General features: G+C 40.6%; 1 protein-coding gene across 3 annotated transcripts in view; it reads left to right on the plus strand.

The window, feature by feature from the left end:
* The window catches only part of jade2 (jade family PHD finger 2), a 222,592-nt gene that overhangs the window by 193,344 nt on the left and 16,607 nt on the right, over positions 1–12,641 (plus strand). For 2 of the 3 annotated variants that reach the window (XM_039617918.1, XM_039617919.1), the window contains exon 12: positions 5,457–5,588. The exons of the other annotated variant lie outside the window; for it this stretch is intronic. In XM_039617918.1, the coding sequence (XP_039473852.1) occupies positions 5,457–5,588 (132 nt within the window). The remainder of the gene's footprint in view (positions 1–5,456; positions 5,589–12,641) is intronic. 3 annotated transcript variants of the gene reach the window in all.

A 12,641-nucleotide genomic window follows, 5' to 3' on the forward strand; every position in this document is an offset into this window, starting at 1 on the left:
ATACAGATGGATGGGATAAATAGCATTATTATGATTAATAAATAAGTATTTCTTATCTTAACATAAAGCTCGGTGCACTGCCATGTTTACCAACCAGCTTTAATGGTTGTCGTCTTCCTTTATTTTTTTTTAAATCAGTTTTTTGTTTTGTTTTGCTTTGTTTTTTGCCGATTTTCACAGAAAATGTAGTTTTTTTAATAAAAACGAGGAGGCTGGTTTTAAACCGGTTTTAACGAGGAATTAAAGTTGCTACACTTTGTTCCATTTCCTGCTGCGAACTGCACAACAAGGGTCATCTGGTGGTAAAAAATAAAAAAAAACAACAGCTGCTGCTAATAAAAAGTCAGAAGAAGAAAAGAGAAATGCGCTCGCAAAAGAGCTGCTGCTCATTATGCGGCACATAAAAATAATTGAAAACGATAAATTGGGCTTTTCTGTGTTTTTAATTTTCACATTACAATTTTTTTTTTGAAATCCAGTAAATAATTTGCTGTACTTTTTAGACAGTCCCTGTAGTTTTCAGATAATCTATTTCCACCATTTCACCCTACAGTGACTGCAGAGCTTTTTAAAACCTCACTATGATCTTGCAGCTGCCACCTGCTGTACTGGTGCATGCATGCGCACACAAGCATGTATATATAAACATGATGCACAGCAGCAGGAGAGTCAGTGAGCCGTGCAGTCAGGACTCTGTTTGTGTAAACAGCGAGAGCCTGTTACAACAAGACATTCCAACATTAAGGGCTCCCCCATGTTATACAGTGGGAGGGAGAGATGGAGATCATCGCTGTGCTGTATATGCGAGGCTCACTGAAGTATGACTCCATGGGTCTGCGCCGTTTCCTGGCCTGCTGTGTGTGCAGACATGTGTGTGGAGTGTGCATGTGTTTGTCATTATCTGGTAAATGTAGAGCTCGGCAATCCTCTTTCTGTTCAGTTATGGCATCACAAATAATGGGCCTGAAATGATTAGCCAGTTAAGAAAACTAATCTGCCTCCATTTTGATAATCCATTAATCATTAGGGTTGGTTTTTTGTACCCGGCAAAAACACTATCCATTATCTAACTCCAGCTCTGATTGTTGCACACAGAATATCTTGAGGGTTGGGGTGGACAATCAATAATAATATCTCCCTTTTGGGCAAATTTGCAACAGTTTTTCTTAGGGAATATTATGACTACCAATTAAAAGAGACATTGATAAACCGATAATTAGTTTCAGCCCTAATTCACTTACTCTCAGTATAAGAAAACATATTTTATTGTGATGTATTATTACACCATATTTTTTATGTAAAACCACCAGAAAACCAACAAGCACATACACAGTTTGTCACTTGTTACATTTTTAGTTATTTTTGAATGAGCCCCAGAACCCTTATTTATCTATTTATGGACCTTGATGCAACTCCTGCATTCACCCACAGTCTGAAACGAGCCGTTTTAGATCCGTTTAAGACAGCCTTGTCCTTATTGGCCGTCCCTCACAAGCACAAGGTTTGAAAAACAAGTGGGTGGAGCTTCTGTGGTCACAGCCAGGGATGTGCAACCATATTGGGGAAATCCCTTCTCTATGTCATCATACAGACCCAAGAGTAGAGGAAAACTATTGGACATTCTGGCCATGTTTAATATGAACATCCATCATAGTGACAGTATACGGTATCTAGGCAAGTAAAGAATAACATGTTAGGTGAATGTCAGACCAAGTGCCCCTCTGACCATTTTTAGGAAGCAGTTACCTTAAAACAGAATACTGACCCTTCAGTGTCTTATTTATTGAACACAGAGCTTCTCACTAAATAATACTTTAATGCTTTTGTTATTATGCACCCATGACATTGTGGTCTTCTTAATTCTCTGAGGTCTAACTCATCACCAGTGATAATCCAGCCTTGACCCTAACTGTGGGCAATTAGCACAAAGCATTTTTGTTTTTTATTTCATTGTTCTTACAGGTTTGGGCAATAAAGGACCAAAGAAAAGAATCACCCTGTCTTACTTGCATTAAAAACTACTTCCTTTTTTTCATATGATCCATTTTGGCCCTTAAATTTAAGGTAGAGTTAACCACCCAAGACAACTAACAAGTGATTTTTACATATTTGTTAAATGTTTTAAACGTCCCAACTTTTTATTTGTCTCTAAGATGGCTGGCACCGCATATGAAACACTGGATTGCATCGGCCACACGCGTAGGTTACACTGTAGGCTCTGCAAAGATTAGCTAAAGAAGTCTAAATCAGACATTACACCTGAATCGTGATATTGTGCTTCACTGAGGATCTTTTTTTCTTTTTGTTTTGTGCATTGTCATTACAAAGAACTAGGCTTCGCTTCTTTCTCTAAGAAACATCTCTGTCTTCCACACTTTTCAACCAAGAATCAATTTTACCTGATGTTTGCGTGAGTAAATGCGACTGGGTTTGTTGCCTCTGCCTTCTGTGAGGATTTATGGCAGCTGACAGTTTGCAACAGCTGACTGAAACTACACTGGAAATGAGAATATTGAATATAAAACTTGATTTATCTTTTATTTAGCTCACTTTTTTATTTATCTTCCAGGGTTCGTGTTTGACTGATATTTTTGTTAGCGTTAAACGTACCCCATGCGGGACTTGACAGAACCCCTAGCAGTACCACCATTTGACAAGCACTGCATTAGACAGTATTACAGTATCTCGTATGATCTTTCACGGTGTGTACTTATCAGTGTTTCTTGTGTTTTCTGCCACGCTCCCTGCTGGAGGGAGTGAGCGAGGTCTCCTAGAGCGAGAGGACAGCTCCCAGCAGGGAGGCGCTCTGCAGGGCTCTGTTACATGCCATATAGTGTGTGTGTCAGCATGCTCGCAGGCCTTGAAGACTGATACACAACTGATGCATGTGCTTTTTGCACACATGAAATGTGTCTGAATGATGGGCTAGGCTGTTAGGGAGACTGAAGAACACACACTGCAGTTCTGAACAATCCTAAATAAAATGACAGTTGACGGAGAAAGTTACCCCCCTGCTGTCCACATCAACCCAGAGGCATTTTGCTTATCCATCAGCCATATCTTGACAATATGAGAATACAAAACGGCTTTTTAACCTGAATCCACTCACGTAGATAACCCCATGACTAGTCTTTGTTTTAACTTTTAGGTTAACTGAGGTAACATCCATCAAGGCCACATGAGTCCACATGGACAGCTTTACCCTGAAACTTCAACTGGAATACTAAACAACCTTTACAACAAGCATTAACATGCGCCACAGGCAGCTGCGGTTTATCAGAGTAGAGCAGAAGTGAAAATGAGCTGCTGAAGATGAACTGTGGCTCCAAACCACTAAACCTCATTAGAAGGGGAGTCACATTTGGCCAAGCTGATAAAAAGGTGTAAACCTGTCACCAGGTCTCATAATAACGCTGTCAAATACAGCAATAAAAACATGTTACTATAGCTGCATGGCAGTAAAACTGATTAGCAGTAAAGGTTTCTTTTTCTTCACTAAGTGCATTTGGAAGTTTTTAGATGGAGGAGTAAAAACATTGGCTTCTGATAGAGAGATGAGAGAACGAGATGAACTTTTACTTGCTCATAATCAGTCTTCGGGCTGTTTTGTGCACTCACTAACCACCTAGGTACATCTGTTCAACTGCTCGTTAACACTAACATGTAATCAGCCATTCACACGGCAGCAACGCAGTGCCTTTACACATCTAAACATGGTCAAGAACTGCTGAAGTTGACACCGTGCATAAAAAAAGGAAAGAAAGGTAATTTAAATGACTTTAAACATGCCATGATTGTTGGAGCTGGTCTGAGTATTTCAGACGAGCAACAACTGCATATCAGTAACTGCTGATACGCTGGGATTTTTCCATACAGTCATCTATAGGATTTACAAATCCTTAAAAAAAGATATCCAGCGAGCAGGAGTTCTGTGGGGTAAATAGTTTGAGGAGACTGCTTCGAGCTGATAAGAAATTACTTTTTACCAAGGTATGCAGATGACCATCTCTGAACGCAAAGGTGTGGTCTTCTGCTGCTGTAGCCCATCGGCAGCAGAAGACCACACTGGGAGGCTACAGTTAACAAAGGCTCGTTAAAATTAGACAATAGAAGAAAATATTGCCAAGTCTGATGGCATTAAGATGGTAGAGTTAGAAGTTAGTTTAATTAGCATGAAATCATGGACCCATCCTGCCTTACGTGACACAGTTAACCATGGTTACACACGGTAACTGTGGTATAACAGGGTTATTTTCTTGCCACACTTTGGGCCTCCTAGCACCAAGTTGTTTAAATTCCACAACCCACCTGAGTGTTGTGGTTGACCTCATGGCTGCTTTCGATCAAAACGTGCGCCATTCACAAAGTTCAGATCATCTAAAACTAGTTTCTTAAACATGACATTGAGTTCACTGTACTCAAATGGCCTCCACAGTTATCAGTCTAATAGAGCAACGTATGAATGCGGGGTAACGAGAGATTTGCATCGATGTGCAATGACAAATCTGCAGCAACTCTGTGATGGGATGTTGGAATGTTTCCAACAGAAATATTTAATTAAGGTAGTTCTGAAGGCAAAAGTTGGCCCAATGCATTAGTAACGAGATATACCTAATAAAGTGTCCAGTGAGTTTAGTTAGGGAGCTACTGTTTCTGAGGAAGGGCATGCTTGTCTAAACTATCAGTACATTAGTGGTCCCTGAATGGGTTGTAGGGAGTTTTCCGCTTGTTTTAGTTGTCTTGTCAGGATCAAACTTATATCATTCAGTCTCAAAAAACAGAATTCTTGGTGTTCAGGCGGCTGTTTTCTCTCGAAAAGCTCTGCTTTCTTAGCACCAAACAGCAGAAAGACGCTATCAGCAGCTACCTCAAACACAGTGGAGCTTAAGAGCTACGTATTTCCCAGAAGAGTCAGCAGAGACCAAAAACAGCAAAAACAGAGAGAATATCTGAGTTATGTCTGACACTGCTGAATGATAATATTGCTCTTTAAAGGCTACTTTTCTTAAACGGTGAGGGCAAAATGTACTTCTCAAGGGCCTGTTTCACACTCTACCAAACTTCTCCCAATATAACGTTTTCTGTTCTTTTCTTTTTTTTTCTTCCTTCAGAAATTATTCGTCTCATAAACTACAAGGAGCTCCCTCTGTAAAACTAATTTTACTTGAGATTGAAATAATATTGGACTCATGCAGCATTTTTTAAATGATATAAAACAACGTAATACAGCTTTCTTTTTTTATTCTTATCTTATTGTTCAAGAAGGACAAACATGCTCTTAATTATGGATCTTTTTGCACTATTTTCTCCAACTTGAATCTTCGCTTTCTTACTCAAACTGCACCTGAAAAGAAGACATTCCCCAAGCTCAGTGACACTTTCTGGCTAAATCAAGCTTAAATTGAATAAATCAACTAAATCCCTAAAATGGGCCTGTCTTCTGTGTCTCCCTGCAGAGAAAACCCAGAAGGGAGAAAAGAGGAAGCAGAATGGAGTGAAGGATAAAGGGAAGGAGAGAAGGAAGAATAGTCCTGAGAAGAAAAAGGAGAGATGGAAGTCAGAGAACGGCTCCATGCTTAAAGAGCTAGGTACATTGTGTGTGCGTGGGTGGGTGGCTGCGTTTCCTGCAGTGTTTGCAGTTTTTCCAAACTACACGTCATTGGCTGAACCTGTGTGTGTGTGTGTTTGTGCATTTGTATAAGAAGGTGCCCACAGTTTTGTAGCCTTGATGCATGATATACAATCCCTTAGTGCTAAACACCAAGACCTTACAAAAACTGAAAATCTAAGGATATTACAGTTACACTTTGCCCTATAAACACACTATTAGATGATTTTGTCTTGAATAAATTATTTATCCGCTAATAATCAGTTTTTATGCTGCCACTTTAGCATCCTCTCCACACTCTGTGTGTGTTATTTTGCCTTTTTTTTTTTTTGCAAACTTCATGCCTCCATCACACCTTTTCCATGATAGCTGCTGATCAGCTGGCAGATCCGATGGCAAAATCTTTAATAGAAGCTGACAGCAGGTCTAATATGATCCATCAATCTCTGGGCAGCGTAACATCACTCACAGAGAGAGGGGGAGAGATTAAGAAGCACTGTGTGGTGTAGGGATACAAGACGACTGGTTTTTAAAATCATGTCAAGTCAGCCAAGTAGAGTTTTAGTTATGGAAAAACTAGAAGGACTAGTTATGGTCAGACTGGGAAATGTGGAAACCTGTATATAGTCTTACATTGATTGTTTTCAGACCCTAACAAATCAAATATTTATCATTTATTTGAGATGCCAAGTTTTTGTTGTTGTTTTTTTTACTGAAACTTTGGAATTTCAGGATGTCCCAAAGAACATCTGTCTTAATTTTCTAACATTTTAAACACTTGAAACATGTAAACGTTGCCACCTCACTGTAAAAGGCTTCTGGTTTTGAATCCACCAGCCAGTACAACCCAAACACAGCCCTTTCTTCGTGTGTGTAGATATGTAGGTTGGTGTCCACTTAAATTTTTTGTCTCTTACAATGAGGGACTGTGTATAAAATTAGTAATTACTAAGCAATTAATGCAAAATTGCTACAAATGTCAGGATAATTGGTGATTCTAAGCGATTCATGGGTGTAAATGTGATCGTGCATGATTGTCGGTGTCTATGTCGGCCCTGTGACAAACTGGTGACCCTTCCAATGGTGTACCACACCTGTCACCAAGGGACAGCTGGGATAGACTCCAGCTTCACCGTGAGCTTGATTTGGACAAACAGTTAAAAAAAATGGATGGATGCATGGATGGATGGATGCATGGATGGATGCATGGATGGATGGCAAAAGACAGAAAACAATTCCACAGATAGAATTAAAAAAGGCTAATCATCGAGACTTTACGTGGTGCTGTAAAAAGAAGGTTTAAAACTGGTGACGTCTACGGTGGGACTCTTTAACTCTTTGCATCAGCTGTAAATTCAGGTTACGTACATTTTTCAAAGCCATTAAAGAGCAACTTGCATCACTTGGCAAAATGTAAAAAACTAAATAAATTAAGTAGGAAAAAATAGACACAGAAATGATGGTGAAACTAAAAAAAGTGAAGGCTTCAGAGTGACTGGAGGCCTTTCATCGTTGGGATAAAGATGGAAGATAACGGCTGGCTGCCCTGTCAGATGATCCATCCCTCATATGTGGCTGATTATTGCAGCCACCTATGATGCTCAGAAGATGGATATTATATGGAAATTGAGCAAGCGGCTTATACAGATTTTTTTTCTCCTAACATTGACAATTTATAGAGATTTTCCGAGCGCACAGCGAGTTGAAGCAAGTGAGAAGATAAAAGCTCAGTGACTCACTCGAGGACAGTTGAGAGACGTTTGATGGACACGCTGGCGGCTCTGGTGATTGAATCTGGAGCTTTTAAGTTGTCAACACAAGACAAGCCACCTGCCTGACTATTGAGGTGCAAATTAACATTTCAATGCGCTGACATGCATATAAAAGTCAAAAAAGATACTCTACTCTAAAACAGTTTGTCCATCACTAAGCAGCAAGAGAAGGTTTTATTTCTTCTGAGCGGGAGAGACAGGCTTAGCTTCGAGGAGGCTATGAGTCAATGAATAACTGTCGTGTGTGTGTGTGTGTGTATTTCTTAGGAAATAATCCAGGTTCGTGTTAGCCCCAGTAGAAATATGTTGATTGATGTGTTAAATCAGGGGTGCAGACACCAAAGCCTCTCTGTTCAGAAACATGGGAGCTTCAGATTTTAAGCTGAGTATTTACCCATCTGTTCACGTCCATCTATTATCATGGCTTGCTTTTAAAAGTTGGCACAAACGACTGCAGCATTTCTGCTGCGCCGCTAAAGTCACATTTCCTGACATTTTGAAAACATCATCAGTTTACTTTTCTCAATGCTGCTTCTTCATGGCACAGTAGCACTGTGACAGTTTGATGAGAGCTGGTGCTGTCAGAGCACGCCGCCAGAATCAAACGCAGAGTTTCCTCCTGTTTCAGGTTTTGTCTTTCAAATTATCGCTTTTATCTCGGAACTGTTTTGCTCCAGAATTCCATAACTCTCAGAAGCCATTTGAAAAAGGTGACAACCATGCATGTTGAATGGGTCTTAGCATGACAAAATCAAATAAGAGCAAAAACCTCTTGGCTTAAAGTATATATTTGGAATCCTTTGTGTCAATAGTGATTATTATTGAATGGACTGGGGTTTTTGTCTTTAAATGTGCTATAAGCAAAGAAGACAAAATTTATTTTCTAAACTACATTGTATCCCAACACCTTTAACCACTCCTATGAGCAAATTACTTGTTTTTCACACATGCACTGCAGCTCTGAAGTTTTCTAGACCAGGGGTGCCCAATCCCAGTCCTCGAGAGCTACTGTCCTGCAGCTTTTAGATGCATCCCTACTCCAACACAGCTGAATCAAATAGTTGGATTACCAATTCGGCATGCCATCAAGTCTGGCAAAGGCCTGATAACGAGCCATTCATTTGATTCAGGTGTGCTGGAACAAGGATGCATCTAAAAGCTGCAGGGCAGTAGCTCTCGAGGACTGGGATTGGGCACCCCTGTTCTAGACATCACCTGATGGAGATGCATGTCAGAAGATATACTTTAGACTTCAGAGGGAGACAAAGTTACAGATGGTTTGGAAAAGTGCAGAGGAGGGATAGTGAATATAGTAGATAAAGGATGCTGGACATGGAGACACCAGGCAGGAAGAAAAGAGGAAGACTCCAGAGAAGGTTCATGGATGTAGTGAAGGAGTGTGACAGAGAAGATGCTGAGGATAGGGTGAGATGGAGGTAGATGAACTTCTCACAGTGAGTGAGTGGATTACACGTCCTTCCTTCTGCACACTCTTCCCAGGCAGAAGCCTCACTTACATCCAACTGTTTCCAGCAGTGAGAATACTTCTGATGTGTGCTACATTTGAGAAAAGGGGAACATCAGACAGCGACTTGATTCTGCCAAGATCGCCTGGAGTTCATGTGTGAAAATGGCTTAGTTTTATTATTTAAACTGCACCATATTGTCATTCTTTCCACTCACCAGTGCCCGGAAAGAGGATTTGCAGTTGTTGACAAATACACTTGTAAACACAAATGTCACTTTATAACTACCTTGAAGGGTGCTATAAACCATTCTGCAAATATTTATATAGTGCTTATAAATAGGAAGACTTGAGTAAAGTGTTTCCAGAGAAGCGAAAAGACCTCAATTTCAGGGGAAAAAAGATTACTGACACATCAATAAAGTCTTCTTTTTTTTTTAATTGTGTAAGAAAAGAAAAAAAATTAACATGCAAAAAGTGAACACACGAGTTCTGACATCCTATATGTTTGCGTAGGTGTATAGAAACAAAAACAAAGTCTTCTGTATCTTCAGGCTACCTCTAAAAACAAGCTGCTGTGCTCTAAATAGCTTCTATATGTAGGACATCAAGTAGGTGGTTTCTTGGCCTTATGTAACCCTTGTTTTTATGTACCCAGATCTAAAGATTTGTGAATATTGCTACATTCCATAAAAAGCTGTGGGCTGCGCAGACAGTCACTGTACCCGATTAATATCTGAGAGCCTAAATGAAAATGAGTTCTAATTAGACGACTAATTGTGCGCTCTAATTTGTCGTCCTTTCATCTGAGTTTTTATGTGCCCGAAAGCAACTCGCGTAGGGGACGGATAGGCACGGGTCTGCGTACGACGGCCAAGACACGCGAAACGCATTAAAAAAATACATAAACGGGAGATCTCAGCACGCTGGCAGCGCCACTAAAGCAACACGTAAATGCGGAGAGCTCGCTTCCTTCCTCTGATCTCAGAAAACGAACATGACAGAAAGTTGCTGAAAGCTATGAAAACCAGCCGACAAAGACTTCACGCTGTCATCAAAGGATGAAACCTGAAGCTGCTCTGTTGATAACAAACTGGGCTCTGGCTCTGAGGGATTAAAGCTTTTTTTTTGGGTAGGAATTATATACAGCCAAGCTTAACCTCACTCTACTGTTATAACGTTTCTGTATCATAAAATTCATACATACGTCCACAAAGATTCAGGTTCCACTGTGAGCCTCCTGTGTGTGACAGCTGCAGGCTTGACTTCTGAGAAGCGCGTTGCAGTAAAGAGTGTTTCGTGTCTTAGTATCAGTAGATTTAACTCAGAATCTTCAGAAAACTCAAAATAGGCCACCTTTCCTAACCTTCCCTCCAAAGTCAGTTTCACGTTTTAGCAACACGGGTTTCTTTCAGTAGTTTTGCCAGCGTTCCTTTTGCAAATTCTAACTGATTCTCGATTCAGTAAACGGAAAAGGCGGGGCTGCTTTTGACAGCCCTCCTACGCTGAAGCCCCTCGGTATTGAACTAGTCACTTTGGTTTTAATTCAACCAAATTGCTTATGTTTAGATTTTTTACTTTAAAGCCAGTAAAATTGGAGTAATGAAGAAAACTGCAACCTTAAATTTCACTTTACCGAACAGTATCGTGGATTTGCATGTTTCGTCGTGACGTTTTTTACTACACTCTCTCAACAGCAGAGAACTAATTCATATCCAAACAAATGCAGGCCTTTGGAAGGTGAATTGACTGATCCTAGTAATTACCACCTGATCAGAGTGAACACTGTGTGCTATTGCTGCAGTTTAGCCTTCACTTTACTAATGTTGATCTCTGGGTGACGCATACAGCTTTCTACTGCAGAATTATTTAATTATTAAAACCTTTACACACCCTAGAATTAAACCTGCGGTCTGAGTGCACTGCACCCTGAGTGCACTGCACCCTGTGCCCCTGCCAAGGGAGGTCATGTGATCGGTTCAGTTTGTGTCTGTTAGCGACATTACTGGCTTGGCCCAACTAAGAAGTCATTAACTTGTGAAGTTGATGCACAAACTTTTGTCTTGATGCGTGCTCAGAAATCCCGGAAAGTTGTTTCTGTTATCTGGAGGTGGCGTTTTCAGTCGGAGAAACGTTTCATCACTCATCCAAGTAACTTCCTCAGACTCAGCTGAAAAATTCTGAATCGTTTGAGACTGAAGAAGTCGGCTACATATATACTCAGTGACGAAACATTTCTACCGCAAAAACGTTACAGTCAGGATTCTTTACCGATGCAAGTTTGGGCAATTTTTAATCCTTTGCATGCTATCCTCCCAAATACATGTCAGTACAAAACAATAGGAATACACTGTGCTCAAGAGAATATCACAAACTGATCTACCCTCAGATGCACTTTTGAGACTAAGTTTATGGATGGTGTCTAGCAGAGATATGCAGTCTTGAAGTGCTCTTGTTAACATTGTTGGGGAGATTTTTTATTTAGTTACGTTTGAGTTTTATAAATTCTTTATAACTGTGATATGATTTTTCTTCACCCTCATAAAGATTTAGTTTTGTCCTTTAGGTTTTGTGCTTAATACCCCAGTGGAGCACAAAACCAAAGGTTTGGAAAGATATTCTCTTCTGTTTTTGATTTTCATTAACTTCACCAGCTGTTAGATCCATGTGAAAAAATACAACTGAAGAGAATCTGTATGCTTTTATATGAACAAGCAAATATTTGATCCTCTTTGATCCATTGCCTACCGACTGCAAATGCTCTACTGTGTTGACCAGTGAGGTGCCAGCTGTGTCTGTCTGCCATTTGGTGCTGAGCGGGTAGTGTACTGTGGGTTTTAAGAGCTTTTTCAAAGAAGAGAGGTACCTGCTGCAGCTGAAAACACCACTGTACGAGCAACAAGAGTGAAATGAACCAATGCAGTCATCAGTCAGTAAAAGGCTCCATAAAGCTGAGGGGAGCAGAGCCACAGACCCTCTCCCGTTGTCTTCATATTGGTATTTGATTGATTGGTAGTATCGATTTCCACTGGTAGAGCTGTTTGCAAATTTTGAACTGCACTGTTGAAGGTTTATGGTGGACTGACTTCACCTTCCAGTAGGAAGTCTGTTGGTTTGAAGGTATATTTGGTCATTACTGATTTAAATCTGAGAAGCCTTTTGTGATTTTAAAATCACCAAAATGATTTTTACTATATTACGATTCATCTGCGTCATATCATATATAGCTTGTTTTTTGGGTTGTTTTACCGATCCCAAAGCCCAGTTTTAAAAATGGCATTGTCATTGAGGACTGTCATTGGTTCACTAAGGCTTAGGGGCGGAGTCCAGCCATCCAAATGGTAAATGGCCTGCATTTGTATAGCGCTTTACTCAGTCCCTAAGGACCCCAAACCGCTTTACACTACATTCAGTCATTCACACACACATTCACACACTGGCAATGGCAAGCTACATTGTAGCCACAGCTGCCCTGGGGCGCACTGACAGAGGCGAGGCTGCCGGACACTGGCGCCACCGGGCCCTCTGACCACCACCAGTAGGCAAACATGGGGTTAGTATCTTGCCCAAGGATATTTGGCATGCAGCCAGGAGGCAGCCTGGGATCGAACCACGACCTTCTGATTGGTGGCTGACCTGCTCTGCCACCTGAGCTACAGCCATCCAAGTCCATTACGAGGCTACATATATACTCAGAAAACTGGAGTTATAACAAGTAACCACTTTTTCTTTAGTGGAACCATTTCTCTCAGTCAGTTTCCCCACAGATACTTTAAAACAGCACAACCATCATTTT

Source organism: Oreochromis aureus, linkage group 10 (assembly GCF_013358895.1).
Source record: "Oreochromis aureus strain Israel breed Guangdong linkage group 10, ZZ_aureus, whole genome shotgun sequence".
NCBI classification, from domain to species: Eukaryota; Metazoa; Chordata; class Actinopteri; order Cichliformes; family Cichlidae; genus Oreochromis; species Oreochromis aureus.